The sequence below is a fragment of the Gasterosteus aculeatus genome, chromosome 12, assembly GCF_964276395.1.
Source record: "Gasterosteus aculeatus chromosome 12, fGasAcu3.hap1.1, whole genome shotgun sequence".
NCBI lineage: Eukaryota > Metazoa > Chordata > Actinopteri > Perciformes > Gasterosteidae > Gasterosteus > Gasterosteus aculeatus.
In genome coordinates, this window is record NC_135700.1 from 1,112,068 (window position 1) to 1,127,424 (window position 15,357).

Sequence of the window (15,357 nt, forward strand, 5' to 3'; positions counted from 1 at the left end):
AAAAACGCCGCCGGCTCCAGGCTCCTCGCCTCGCTCTCTCGCTGTCGCCGGATCTCTCCTACTTAACAGGCAGAATACAAACACTGATTAATATCAGCTGAGGCCCATTGCCTCCCCCGACACCGTTCCCTGAACCACTCCCTTCTCAGTCCCGCCCTGCAGCCGAGCCAAACCACGCCCGCCACCACACCCACATATGGAATACTAAGTCCATTAGCTGCTGTAAGTTGTAGCCACTGGCATGCTTGGGGAGAGTTGCTAAAATGCTGGTGGAAAAAGGACTCCTTAATTGTGGAGACCATGGACCGAACGAAGTAGGTCATAGGTACAAGCGGGCGAAATTGGTTTCCTCGGGAGAGGGGCTGGCGTTGTAAGGTATTCAGTTCAAATATGGTCTTCCGGTTTAGTGGCAATAAAAGAGGATGGCGCGGACCAACATGCAAACTACTATCCCCAAACTAATGGCTGACATTGCGGTGACCAGGTCCACTTCTGAACAATAGTTTATGGTGTAGACATGTTGAAATTCAGCAGGTGTGAAGGATTGGATGAAGTTGTAATAGAAAAGGACTGCAGGCTACAGACATATGAATGGGTCACACTTTGTGGAGTTAGTATTACTTAATAAATAGACTTGAGCTTATCTGGTTTCTTGCTGACAACTCCAAGCATTTTAACTAGGCTACAAGTCAACATCCACCCATCCACATATTTTCTATTTTCTATGCTGAGCAGGTTTCCTCCGTACAGAGCGCGGCTGCCAACTCTAGGTTGGTGATCTTTAAGCACCCTACAGCGAGATGGCAGGAGCCTAAATTCACCATCACCCCTCGAGTCGGTGACCTGGAAAGTCCCTGCTCCGAGAAGACCCTTCCTTATCCGCTGGGAAGTGTTGAAAAATATGATTTGATTATGAGTCTGCTGGCGGCCTAGTCAATTGGAGACATTGGTGCTTGGATGTCAGTACTAATAGACAACTTGCACTTTTATGGTCGTTTCTGTCATCAGTGTGTGAATGGGTGAATGATGAGTGTGTGTGTGTGTGTGTGTGTGTGTGTGTGTGTGTGTGTGTGTGTGTGTGTGTGTGTGTGTGTGTGTGTGTGTGTTGAAGCACAGATGGGTTTTTCTTCTGCTTGGATTTAAACATAGATAAACAAGAGTCTCACTTTCATCACCACATATTTAATAAAAATAAACATTATTGGAGGTGATCAACAACAATGGTAAGATATGCCATATCTTAATCAAAATATATCAACTCGTTTACATTATAGAACACAGCTATGAGAACAGAAGTTGTTTGTGTTTAGGAGAGGGATGGCTATGGCATACGCCAGACTAACACACTGGATGAATGGTACTTCTGTATGATGGAAACGCTTCACACAGCTGCAGAAAAATATGTTGATCAAGTCGTGACCTTCCAAAGAAAATCAAGGACATGTGTTTTCCATAGAATGAATAAAATTCTGAAGGACTCCCCCCTTTTGAAATGTTGGCTGTCAAGTGAATGGAAATGCTGTAAAATAAATGTGAGTGTGGAATATTTGAGGAGGGCCATGCATGAAGCAGGTGCTGAGTAGCCTAAAGGCCGCGATTCAAGTGGCCACACTGGACTGTGGATCAGTAGTGATGGTCCTGTTATTCACTGTAAGTGCATCACCCTTCCCACCCTTTGCTCGGTTGACAGTCTCTAAACTTCCATCTCTGTTTCAAGTCAGAGAAGCATTAATCTCATTCGATTTTTGTCTCTTGTGTCGACCTCCGACCTTTTTGCATTGCTTGCACTCCCTTTTGTTTAAACAGCATACATTGTCTTAATGTGACCTTTGCTCTCCTGGTGGGCACTGACTTGTTTTGCTTTTTTTTGGTGTAGTAAGAGCGTTGCATGTCGGCATAATTTTGGTTGAAGTCTCTTCAGTGGTCCAATAGGAGAGGAAGGAGTTTATGCAGGAACAGTAGAGTGATGCAAAGGAAGGGGTGCATGGTGCTCATCATACTGCAACCTGGAAGATAGAAAGGTAGAAGATGAAGAGAAACGGGTCTTGCCAATCATGCTTGAACTTATCTAGTCAAAAATGATTAGACTACTCAAGTTACAAGAGCCATACTAACGGAGCTGTGAGTCTGTGCTCGGACAAAGTGCGGATTGGAGCAAACCTTACAACAAAACGGAGCGGCGTCACTACCAGACGCCATTGTTTGCTGACCTCTGACCCGTTGCATCGCAAGTTGCGTCGCTGTATTGCTGGCAGTGCAACAAATGAAGTGCGATCCGCAAACAAATACATCTCACAAATGCAAGAGTTATATTTATATCTGTAATTTTTCTGTGTGCATTTTCAATTATTGAGACTGACCCCATAGAACTTTGTAAGAGAAAATGAATAACCCAACATTTAACAGTGTGAAACATCATGGCACACATCCATTTGTAACCCTTATCGCACATTTACAAATTTAGACCTCCTAACGGCATGCTGGGTAACAGCTAGCAGCCTTAAAGTCTGTTCACAGCTAGGAGAGGTGGGATAAAGAAAGAGAAACCACAGATGCACTACAGCAGGGGTGTCAACATTTTTTTCCCGGGGGCCACATACAGAAAAATAGGACTGGGCCATTCACTAGACGTGAGGTATACTGCCTCACTTCAAATGCACTATTATTGGGAAAATCAATAAATTACGTTAAATTACATTAAGCTCTCTCCATTAGTAGATTTATTTTATTTTTTACAAAATGGTTGGCAGGTCATTCTCTCAGTGAGCCTCAGATGGGTTCTTATGGTGCTGATACCCCTTCATTGTCCTGTATGAGAGACAAGAAGAGAAATAGGGGATGTGGATATTTCAAGCTTATTATACAAATAAATTATTGGGATTAACACAAATTATTGGGCTTATCTGAGGAAATTGCACTTTCTTGTTTCTTGTTCTCCTGAGTTTGTACCCTATGGTTGAATGCACTTATTGTACGTCGCTTTGGATAAAAGCGTCAGCTAAATGACATGTAATGTAATGTAATGTAATGTAACACATCAACTAACGTGTTTAAAAATTGTCATCAACTTTAATTGACTGAATTTATTAAGTAATTGGGCTTATTGACAAATGAAAACTGTATATTTTTAACTTCCATGTAATGGGAAGAATGCTGCGCTCAGTGGGAGCAGTGATGCTGCGCTTTGGTCCGAAGGACAGCTGGCAGGTGTAAGTTTGGTGTTTGAGATGCAAAGGACGTCACGGAGATGCTGTTGGTTATTCTGCTTCTCCGCTTTTGTTCAGCCTTAACAGAGAGAATGTCACAGAAACTGTGCCTTTTCCAAGTTGGGTAGAAGTCTGGTAGGGAGAGAATCATCACACTGATTCTAAAGTTCTAAGTTCCAGATGCAGACTCTTCTCCACTTCTTCTGCTTGAAAATAGTGTGATTTCCTTCTCAATAACTGAAAAATCTTGTAAGCACTGACTGAATTCTTTTATGAGAGATGTGATCACAGACAAATATTCTCCCATTTTAGCAGAGAGCTTGGCATTTGAACGTGTGCATTTGATTGCGGTCAGCATGGGGAAATGCGCCACCTTGAAGTTTCATGATCTCATTCTCTGTGGTAAAGCCCTCATGCCTGAATTATGTTGTTTATGTTTTAACAGCGGTGTTCAACTAAAAAGTGCAATACAGTGGAAATAGTAGTAATTATATTGTAGCGCCTCTCGCTAATGAAGCTCTGGACATGCGTTCTTCTTAGGGTTTTATTATGAACCAGGAAAGCAGACCAACCATTTTAATCGCCAGAACTCCCAACAAGTTACAGTTACTCCAACCCACCCCCAAACATCACAACAACACATTCCCATAGGCTGCAGTAAGATGATTGACATCACATCGTGAGCCCTTGACTGACCTTATGAACTCAGTAAATGTGAATCCTCGCTCACGGAACATCTCAGTCCGTTACAATATTTTTAGACTTTGATAAGGGCCAATTAAAAATGGATGGCGGGCTGCACTACAGCTTTAACTTGGTTAAAAGCTGATCACATTGTGCACTGTTTGTTTTGGAGCGCGCCGTGTGAAACAACTCCTCTGACCAATGCGGTTTTCTTACACGCCTCTCGATCAGTCTCTCCTGGCTGTGTGTGTCTCACTCCAGCTGCGACGCGTATTGGAATTTAGATATTTCATTGGCTGTGAGTAGCATTGCATTGCAATCTCGAAACATGCAACACTGTGACAACTCAAAATCAGAAATCCTGTTATTCAGTTGCCAAAATCCACTCGCAATGATGATCCTGTCCGCCTCTCTGTTAACATAAGGTCCACGGCCAGAGAGGAGTGCTATTCAATTCACAATCAAGCTTCAAACCACAACTCACAAAAATTCTTCTGTCCTGTTTTAAAAATAATAATAATAAAATATTTTTCATAAAAATATATAAAACTAAAGTATTATTGTTGGAATGCATTAAGCATTCCAAGTATTGTTCTTTGAATCTTTATTTCTTCTTCTTCTATTTCTTCTGCGGCACCTTTCAACTCCTTCACACTTTCAGCTATTAAAACCGTTCAAATATTAAAATATTCAACTCCTTTCTGGCTTCCCTGCTATGACTTTTCAACTTTCTACCTCTTAAGCTTGAATTTATATGAATCAATAATCATTCATATTTTAACATGGTTTTCCAATGGAGATCGTTTTTCAAATCCTCTTAAACTTCTTCAAATTTCAGATTCTTCAGCTTCGCCAATCTTTTCAGCTACAGACACAAGTCTCAACCATTTTATAAAAAAAACTGCTTGTTGATATCTATTTTACTTTTTTCATAATCACTGATTATGTTTCACATGAGTGTGTATTGCGTCTCTTAGAGTGAGACCTCGAGGGCTAGAGTGTGGGGCAGCGTCAGAATCTGGTTAAAAAAAATATGGAACTTGTCCTCAGAGCCAAAGTATACACTATGATTTCTTTGGATTAATGATGCCATGGTTGTGCTGATTGGATTAATGTGTTCATGCAATCCCAGAGTTCTTTAGTTTTGGCTTAAGGAGTGTTAAAGTGACACAACCTCTGCCAAAAGCCCCATAGGCTCGAATACAAATCTGCCGACATATTTCTCAAAAAATCCAGAAGGTACACGTTTTGTAAACTGCGACAGGAGCCGTATTTATTACCGGCCAGACATAAAAATCCCATCCATACGTTCGGTAGAGTCTTGGGTCTCGCAGAAACTTCTTATTTTTTAGATAGCTGTTGTAGTTTTGCGCTAGTGGACACTTGTTTGAGGTGTGGATTCTGTGTAACTCGCTGTCCTGTCTCTGTCATTTCAGCAGCTCGTTAATGAACCCAGGTGCGCCGTTGCCGTGGATACTCACACACACGCTGCAGTATCTCTGTCTGTGACTCACAGCTGCTCCTATTACCTGATTAGTGGAGTCACATGACGCAGCTATGCTTTCTGTCAACAGACCAACATGATGAAGACACTCGCCCCCCTTCCACCATGACCTCTTCTCACTGTTAATCACTCAGTCAGTCTGTCTGTCTAATTCTCCTCCCCTCTCCCTCTTCCTCACCACCCCTCCCTTACTCACCCCCTCACCCTCCCTCCCTCTATCTACACTCCCAACCCCCCCTCACCCAATTCCATCATTTGAAAATAAAAGCCTCAATGATTATCTGTACCTCAACCATGAAGCTTAGAATGAAGCGTTTCGTTGAAATACGTATTGCTCTTTCAAATACTACTACAACCTCTACGACTATTACTAGTACTTCTAGTACTACAACTGATTGTATAACTGTAACTGTATTTCTACTGCTAATAATACTACAACTACTACTAATGTTATTACAAATCCTACTATGGCTATTAGTATTCCAGCTGTTTCTACTTCTATTGATACTAAACCGACTACTAACTGCTTGTACTACTAATACCACAATTACAACTATAACTAATACTACTACTAAAATTACTACAAACAATTTAAAACCTATTTTTATTCATCTCAATTTTTGTTATTTTTGTATTTTTTTTAATTCATTTAGGCTCCAGCAACTTCTGTATTTTTTAGAAATTCTATTGACATACAGCTTCCCCACTTCCTGTATTTTCAGCAGTTCTTTAAAATAATTTCAGCTTTTCACATATATTTCAGCTGTTTTCATTTCTGCTTTTTCAGCAAATCTATTGAAATTCCATGCAGCTTCTCCCATATCTGTATTTTCAGCAATTTCAAATTAATTTCAGCTTTTCTAATATCTGTAATTTCAGCAAATGTATTCAAATTCCCTTCAACTTAAACAGAATGACCCCAGCAGGCGTAGGTACTCAGGTGGGGCCCTTCTGGCTGTTCCAAAGTCAAGGCTGAAAACTAAAGGTGACCGTGCTTTTGCCATCAGGACCCCTCGACTTTGGAACAACCTGCCTGAGGAGAGTAGGCTTGTAAAATCAGTATTCTCCGAGCATAAATAAGAGCTATGGGGCGGCTGTCAAGGTGAATAACCTCCTGTTGAACCGAGGATTGGGTGCGAGGAAATGATTTGGAACGTACTCTCTCTCTTCTACATCCTCTACTGGCCCCTTTACCTAAAGTTTCACCCCTGGTCAAGGTAAGAAATAAATATACCTTTTCAGCAGTAGACAGTTAAAGAACAGCTGGTGGACATGCAAAGCAGATAGCAGCTAAAAGAAATCAGTGACAGTGACTATGCTAGCCCACCAAATCTCAAATGAAGTGAGAACACCTGACAGCTTATTTCTACCCTAACCTTGCCGGACGCCACTATCTTAATTGTTTCTGCCACTCGGCAGAAATAATTCTATGAAACAGATTTAAAATTTTAAACCACAGTAATGCAACAAATATTCAACTATTTAGAAAAAAACCCTAAAAAATCACTAATCTTTGCGCGTATTCCACACCACAATGTGTTTTCACCTCGGATTGAAGTCAGATTCTGGCTTCTTCCAAAGGTGTGAATTATTTTACCTGTAATGTAAATCCAATTTTGGCCGTGCGGAAAGAGGTTACAAAAACAAAACAGATCCAGGTTGCTCAGCAACACAGTTGACTAAGAACTTGAAATAACAGCATGGCCGTTGATATTAACTATGAATTGTTATGAAGTACAATTATAGTATGGATCAAATAAACACGCTTGTTTTTTTTTCTACAGATAATATATTTTCTGAATTCTGTAAGATACGTTCTCCTAAACTGAAACTCCGGTACCCCCCGTCGACCGTACCGTTTGAGAATTTGAGAGGTTCTGCAAAGAAGAATGGGAGAAACTGCCCAGAAATAGGTGTGCCACGCTTGTGGAATCATACCCAAGAAGACTTGAGGCTGTAATTGCTGCCAAAGGTGCTTCAATAAAGTATTGAGCAAAGGCTGTGAATACTTATGTTTTCGTTCTTTATTTGCAAAGAATGAATTTGCAAAAAACAGTTTTCACTTTGTCATTATGGGTTGTTGTCATTATGGGTTGTTGTGTGTATAATGTTGAGGAAAATAATGATTTTAATCCATTTTGGAATAAGGCTGTAACATAACAAAATGTGGAAAAAGTGAAGCGCTGTGAATACTTTCCGGATGAAAGTGATTGTAAGTCGCTTTGGATAAAAGCTAAATGACATGTAATGTAATATCAAGTCTCTGAGTTATAGTCAGTCATTGTTCCCATAACACCACCAACCACCGTGGACTAGAGAGTCACGACGTACACTCCAACTCCAAACTCAACACCTGCTATTTAATTTTCTCTTACTTACTACCTTGGAACATACACAGAGCTCAGGGATGCATATCTAACCATTGTCCACCAGCTCCCTGTGACTATGAGGAGCGTTAGGAAAGCAGGTCTCAGGATGCTAATGAGGATTCCTGTGAGTCTTATGGGGAAGACGTTGACCGTATGAGATATTTCTTCACAGACTACATTAACTTATGTGAGGACAACACCGTCCCTACCATTTTTTGCCAAACATTCCAGACATTGCTCCTCCTCTGCCCTGAGAAGATGGAGTAAGAGTTTAGGGACCAGTTCTGCATAGAGATCACATGGACTGCAGGAGAATAAGGACCGCTCTTGATCCCATCAAAATTCCGGGAGCACAGTGGAGGTGGTGGACAAGTACAGTTACCTTGGAGTCTCCATTAACAGCACACTGGACTCTAGTTCCGCTGGAAACACAAGGGAGCCTCTAATGCTGTCTGCTGCTTAAAGCACTTTCAGGAAGTAACTGATCCAGCTCTACTCTGCCAAGGGCCGCAACAGGATGTCCTTTCTACCAACCAAGTTAATCATGTTGATTTTAGCAGAAAAAATAGACATCCATGTTGCTGTATCTTTTTCACTGTTCCAGATTCCAAACTCTCAGTGTTGCGCCTCATCCCCTCACATTGTGGTTCATCAGTCTCTACCGGTCCACAGAATAGAGGCCTACACGATTTGGTTCAAGTCCTCCAAGCTAGGACCTATTCCATCGCTACATTGAGAGAAGCAGAGAAAACGAGAAAACTGAAAGTGGTGTTAGGCCTTGAGACCATTTGTTCTGGAGGACAAAGGCAAGCTAACAGGAATTCCCCCATATGTCATGTCCAAGAAGTGGGGCTAATCAGGTTGTCTTGTGTCGTGATTTCCTGTTTTATTTTGAAAATGAACCTTCCTCTTGTTTCTGGCAACTTGTTCCTTCCCCCTTTGTGCCGGTCCGATCGTCTGCCCTGCACAGGTAGATTGTTTCTACCTGTGCCCTTACCCTGTGTATATGTGTATATATTGTCTGCGTCTCCCTTTGTCCTGTGCCAGGTCGTCTTGTCCCATGTGAAAGAGGACCCGCGCATACCCATTAGAGGGTGGATACCCGAACCGAGCCCGTCGGTACCCATTGGGACCCAACGGGTCGGGTCGGGTTCGGATAAATATTTAGAAAATATAGTCGGGCTCGGGTCGGGCTCCGAGACATCAGTGCGATAAGGCATTGAACATTCCATATTTAAAATATCTTAATAAGTAGTGCTTCCCATGATGTAGAACCTCGGTTCCCAAACTGGGGTAGGATTTTTTTAGTCTTCTGTTCTGTTAATGCCTGGCAAACAACAACATTAAAAGGTTTGGGTCACTTGTGGCACATATTATTCACTCATTTTAAGCCATCAATCTACCTCTGGGTGAAAAATGAGCCAAAACCGATTAAAACGGAATTAAAGTAAAAAGTAACGCAGCTGGAGATTAAATGTCTGAAGGGGTATGGGACGGTAAAAAGTTTGGGAACCACTGATGTAGAAGTTCGTTTTTGACAGTAAAAAAAAAACCTTCATGAATGTGTCATTATTATGAACAGTTGAGGCATTGACTCCGTCGGGCTCGGGTTGGGTTCAGACAAAATAGTTTAAAGGCTGTCGGACTCGGGCCCAACTCTGTCGGACGCGGGCTGGGCTCAGACAGAAAAAGTCGGCCCGATCCATGCTCTAATACCCTTGCCCTTTGCCAAGTCTTGTATCTTTTTTTGTACTTTGTTCCGGCTCGATTTATCGCCCTTTTGCCATTGTCAGATCTTGTTAATTTTATGCTTTGTTCAGGCTCCATTTCTGTTCCTTTTTCAGCAGTGTTTATTTTCGAGATCCTTTTTGTTCTTAGGTTTAGTATAGTGTTTTTTCCTCTTCCGAGAGTGATTTAAATTTTTTGCCTTTTGTAATTAACTTTTGAACCTCGCCTCTGGAGTGGTGGATTTGGGTTCAGGGCCATTGTCCGGTCATGACACCAAATGGATCGCAAGACCAAAGACCAAGATCCAATTCCCGTAAAGATTTCCCATTCTTTTAGTTTGTTGAACAGGGCCCAAGGATTTGACATCATTTCATGGATCTATCCATGGTTGGCTTGTTTTTATCAGCATTGTTGAACTCAGCAGCTAAATAAAAAAAACTACCCTGCCAAATATAAAAGTTGTGGATAGGTTTTTGGACAATACCAGTTATATGTTTGGACACTCATTGAATCAAATGAGAAGGTGGTATTTGACTGGTTAAAAATGTGAATCCATCTACAGTACCAATTTGCCTGAAGCCTATAATCGGCAGTATGTCAAGGCCCAACTTAGACAATTGTGATTGGTTTAGGGAAATACAAACAAGCCTTTGTGACGTGTGAAGCGTTGTTGAGATCTGAGAGTGAGGTCCTGCACTGCGAGAAGTTAATAAGAACCCAATTTCATGTATCATCCAAACATCAAACCCAGACACACACAGACTTCAAAAAAAAGGCTGCACATACATGTAGTAGCAGCAGTAATGATGGAAGTCATCTCCGTTTTCTTGTGCGACCCTTTTGAATGACTCGTCAAAGCTGTGACAACATTGGGCTGATCTCTTCTAAAAGGACATGGCAGACTTCAGCACACTCTCACAGAAGAGCAGAAAGGACATCAGCAGAGGAACCTCTGCCAAGCCCCTCTCATTTAGCAACATTATTCCAGCAAATGGCAGAAAGAAAAGCACCGGTCATACAGTCCACAGGACTTACTAACCCCATCAGCAGCGCTGCTGACAACCCCTCTAGATTTTTAATTATTCACAAGTGTACTTCATTGGACAGAATTAGGGCAGGAAGAAGAGCTAAGAGGAGGTAGATTTGCTCACTCCCTTTCCCACATGTTTGTCCATCTGCCAAACGGCTGGCAGAGGTAATCATAACTAAGTTTTGCGTGTTTTTGCACACACACACCAACAAAAATGATTCAATGATTTAAAAAGATTAAAAGTGTAACACTGCAGGGCCATGTGTCGATGCTGAGCTGGGCGATCACACAAATGAGATGAAACATATGTATTATGCAAAAATATTCATGCTGTCACATTTAGGGGTTTCTACCAAATCTGAATATAATTTATTTGATATGATATAAGAAGGTCACATACACTGCGCACAAGCTTACAATTGAAAATTTGCAAGAATCGCAACATTTGTTGGAAAAAATACATATATCTGACTTATGTAATTTTCTTTTGGTGCTGCAGAGATGTCTATGCCCTTAACCTTTATTACCACGCAAAGGTTTTATTTCGATACAGATTCAATCCGAACAATCACACGAAAATAATTAGAAAATATTTAAGCAATAAGATACGAGGGGCTGTTTATCGTCCAATAATTTAACAGTTCGAGGGCGTTGTTAGAGCTGTTACATTATTGAATATAAAGTACTGCCTCAAGTACCTTATTGCTTTTATAATAGGCGAGTAGTAGTAGTAGTAGTAAGTAAATAGCTGCTTTTCAGAACAAAACAGTTGTAGCGACCAAACGTTGTGTATCTCATTTTAGTGGTCTCGAGAAAAAAATAGTCCCCGTAGGTGCACGTAAACCGCATCGGGTCCCCCACCATCTCATTCATTCACATCACTTGTGACGTCCATCCTTAATTTGCCAGTTGCGAAAGCTCACATTGCCTGAAACTGATCATTTGTGGGATTTTTGGCGATCGCCACCGAGCTGAAAAACTAAAATGTCGGTCACGCAAAATCTAACCTCTTGAGTGTGCAGTGATATGGAACGCTCGGGTCAATGTGAACAGCTACATTATTGAGTCACTATTGAGAGTTACTCACTCTCAACCAATTGGAACACTGTATTTCATCTACCTGTATTATAATTGACAATAATTATGAAATGTTCGGCCTTAATCACGCTGTTGCCAAAATGACAATACCATAGTCATTTTGATGATGATACCATAGCGCTCTAATTATAAAAGACAGCCCACTCAACCATGAGTAATTACAGTAACATTTCATGAATTATGTTTTTTTGTGCAGTGTCTAATATGGAAAATAATTAGGCAGACTCTTGAAACATTTAAGTGTGTCAAATTGGGGTGTAAATTCGCAATTCCTCACACTTAATAAATATAGTGGCAGGTGGAACTAACAAAAATTAGTCAAAGTGCATCTGAGACGGAAATATTCTACAACAACCCAAAGATGACGGGCCCTCATCAGACAGAAAGATACAGCACATTTGAGTAAAACACATCAAATATAGATGAGCAAGGCTCAGCTGTGTCTGGGTTCCCCTTCTAGTGCCACCAGGGGTCACTGTGGCTCTGTTTCACTTATACCCCCCCCCGCCTCCAATACTCACTCACCGGCTCCTAGCTGCTGCCGGATGATGGCTGCGTTCCCTAGGAGAGCTGAGGCCGATGACTTAGCCACTGAGATGGTGGTGGTGGTGGACGAGAAGCCGGGCTGCGCTTGCTGAGGAACTCTGTGCCTCCCCTGCCCTGACCTCTGACCCCCTGCCATCACCTGGCCGGGCACCGAGGTGCCCTTCTCTTCTCTGCCACCTCCCAGTCCCGTGTTGGTATTCCTCAGGGGCCAGCGGCTCTGGATGTGTGACACAGCCTCCTCGGCCACCATGGCGTCAGCCAGCGTTACATGCAGCATGGCATGAACCGCAAAGTCTTGAGTCTCATCGGCCCACAGGTCGGACACGCGGCACTCGTACAGCCCCTCTTCTTCCTTCTTCACCTTGGACAGGCTGAGGCGGTGGGAGATGGCATTTCCCTGGACACGCACAGTCTGGAACCCATAGAGAGGGAAGCACTGAAATGTGGAGAGGAATGCTTACAATAATAACTAGTTTGGGCATACATTAATCATCAGCTTAATACGGGTTGTTCATGTTTTATGAGGCGTCACCAGACCTGACCTTGTATTAGCTTCTCTGCAGGCCCACATGTGGCATCTAGAGCCTCAGTTATCCCTAATAAGGGTTCACATGTTACCAAAAAACTAACTGCCACACTGTATTTGACACAAAAGGTCTAAAAACATGACCTTTGACTTGTCAGAAGACAATAGCCCAGCAGAACACTGAAGTGAATAGTGGTCACAGTCTAATCCATCCCCTGAATAACATGTAATGCATTAAAATGATCTTGTTGACTCATGATTTTTCTCATAAAAAAAAAACTCATGCCTTTCATGTAGTCATGACATCATGGGCAGACAGAAAAGAGCAGCATCACTCCGTCTTTTAATCATAACGCACACCACCACGTCAAGCAGGGGTTTCCTTCCTCTAAATACCCTGATCTTCTGTCAACATCATCACCTCAGAAATGTCAGTCTCCTGTAATTTGAGCAATAACCGTCTGTTATTCAACGTGCGTCCATCTGTGCAGTCGGGAAAGACGACACTTACACTTATTTTTGTAGCTTCCCTTGGAACGACCTGAAAAAGAAAACATTGTGAATCTCATGTAGAAAACACAAATATATATATATATATATATATATATATATATATATATATATATATATATATATATATATATCAATGAGCGCCTGAGCAGAGCTTGGTGGGCACATCTCTCAAAGACCCCATTGATAACCTCTCCTGTCTATCACGCTCCCCCTTTTCCGCAGCACTTTTTACCCCCCGCTGCATGTTTTAATGTGCTTAAACCGCACAGGAAACGCTACAGATGTGATTGCCCCTGACTCCTCAAACAACTGAATAGCACTGATTTGTTATGCTGGAGGGAAAAGTCATTCCCACAACATCCTGCCACCATATCCTATCATGGCGGTTTTATGCAGCCGACCTGAGAGGAATGAAATGGTGTTAATAAGCAACAAGTGCGCTTTCAGAGTCTGAGTGACATCGCCATCCTCCTGAGTGATACCCAGTATTAAAAGCGGACAAAGCCCAGTTTTATACACTTCTTTTGAAAATGTAGAGAAATAGATTTAAAAAACGGTGTGCATCAAGCTCCTACATCGAGATTACATCAGATATCTGCAGCCTGTGCATTTACAAATAGAGGCCATTTATCCAAACTCATATGCAAAGTGTACACATATTCATCTCGGGCAGATTTACAGGGTTAAAGTGACATTGATGCATATAAGCGGGTTTTCAGCTGCTGGGTGTTTAAAAGATGTGGCACTTCAGGAGGGAAGATGGTACTGGTCCAGATGCTAAAAAACTATCACTAATAACAAACAGACACATTTGGACCTGAACTATGTATAATTAAGCAATGATTGTTGATGGCAGTTACCTTCGCTCGGTTGGCTGGTGCACTGATCTGCAGCTCGTGAGGCAATTCTTTAGGCACATCCTCCTTCAGATACCACCACTGGATCTCCAGAGACATGGGCGCCGAGCTGACAGCCTTGAAAGCACACGGCATCTCCACATCCTCTCCCTCCCCCACACTCACATCTTTAGGGACTTCCGTAAATGTCGCTTTGGTTTGATGGAAGCGATTGTGGAGAAAAGGAAGAAGGCACCAGATGCATCAAAGAGTGGGATGGCAATAGCACACTGCAGTGTGTTAAGACACCTGTCAGAAGCCTGCACGCTGCCCACAGCCTGTTGACACCCAGCACCTACAATGTACCTCAAGCTTAATGTGATCAAATAATCCCTATCGGGATGCTGTGATGTGGGAACGACTGGGTCATTCTAGGGTTTTTTCTCGTTTAACAGATTTACCACCGCAATTCTCCAACTATTCAAACATTTTACAGAAAATTGGCAGATGTTTAATCTGCAGACAGCTGTTATTTATTGTCAACGATAGCTTTTTAAAGGGCACAGTATTTCCAAACATACGTTTCATTCCGTTTGCTTAACACTTACCATTCGCACGAATCATAAAGGGCAAATTGAGGAGTAAGTAGTAAAGGAGGCCGTATAGTCCCGATTTCTCCATGTCACCGTGAGGCTGCTCTCCCTCAGCACGGACATGGACCTGGAAGAGCTGCGTCCGCGTATCGGCTCCTCAAACAACTCCAGACATCGGCACGGAAGAGGCACGCGCCATCGAGCACGATGCGAGGTTGAGCTCGCGCATTATTACACCCATGTGATGGCAAATCAGGTCAATGAATGAAGCGACGCTTCTTCTATTTCCCTCTCAGCGTCGCGTGGAAAAAGAAACCGAACTTCGCGAGAATCCTCGTTTCCCGGTGAAGGAATATTCCCGCGGGCTGCGCTCCAATACCGTCACATAACCGACGCACTGTGGCGGAGACACGCGTCGGTCCTTAGTCCGGGACGGCGGCAGCTGTCACTGACCTGCTGCCTTCTCACGGTTAGTGTGAGCTCGCTCTCTCTCTCTCTCTCTCTCTCTCTCTCTCTCTCTCTCTCTCTCTCTCTCTCTCTCTCTCTCTCTCTCTTTCTCTGAGCGGAAGGAGTGGTGAGTGAACGGAGCGTGAGGTTAATTGTTTGAACGCGTTTTCTATCTGTTATTTCGTTTATTTTCGGTGTGGTTCTGGTGTGTGTTGTGGGGTGAATGCGTGGTGGTGTGTATGTGTGTCTTTTGTCTCTTTCTGTGTTAGTGTTAGTT

The 15,357-nt window shown here is 42.5% G+C and overlaps 1 protein-coding gene across 3 annotated transcripts; it reads right to left on the bottom strand.

Moving 5' to 3' along the window:
• Positions 1 to 1,166: 1,166 nt before the first annotated feature.
• On the bottom strand, positions 1,167 to 15,148 carry vstm2b (V-set and transmembrane domain containing 2B). Of its 3 annotated transcripts, none has more exons than XM_040167005.2 (5): positions 14,649 to 15,148; positions 14,065 to 14,252; positions 13,203 to 13,232; positions 12,145 to 12,577; positions 1,167 to 2,006 (listed from the first exon to the last, which is right to left on the bottom strand). In XM_040167005.2, the coding sequence occupies exons 1-5, from the start codon at positions 14,719 to 14,721 to the stop codon at positions 1,918 to 1,920; spliced, it is 813 nt and encodes a 270-aa protein (XP_040022939.2). In that variant the 5' UTR covers positions 14,722 to 15,148; the 3' UTR covers positions 1,167 to 1,917. The 3 variants fall into 3 exon arrangements, with proteins under 3 accessions (XP_040022939.2, XP_040022930.2, XP_077941528.1); XM_040166996.2 differs by having other exon boundaries at positions 12,145 to 12,601; positions 14,649 to 15,136; XM_078085402.1 differs by having other exon boundaries at positions 12,141 to 12,601; positions 14,649 to 15,136.
• Between the last annotated feature and the right edge of the window lie 209 nt (positions 15,149 to 15,357).

What these genes read in the sequence shown, in the direction of transcription:
- vstm2b (XM_040166996.2), bottom strand. Translation starts at nt 14,721, where the DNA reads ATGGAGAAATCGGGACTATACGGCCTCCTTTACTACTTACTCCTCAAT. An exon ending in CACCAGCCAACCGAGCGAAG is followed by an intron (nt 13,233 to 14,064) that starts GTAACTGCCATC and finishes TTTCTTTTTCAG; the next exon opens with GTCGTTCCAAGGGAAGCTAC. An exon ending in GGGAAGCTACAAAAATAAGT is followed by an intron (nt 12,602 to 13,202) that starts GTAAGTGTCGTC and finishes TCCACATTTCAG; the next exon opens with TGCTTCCCTCTCTATGGGTT.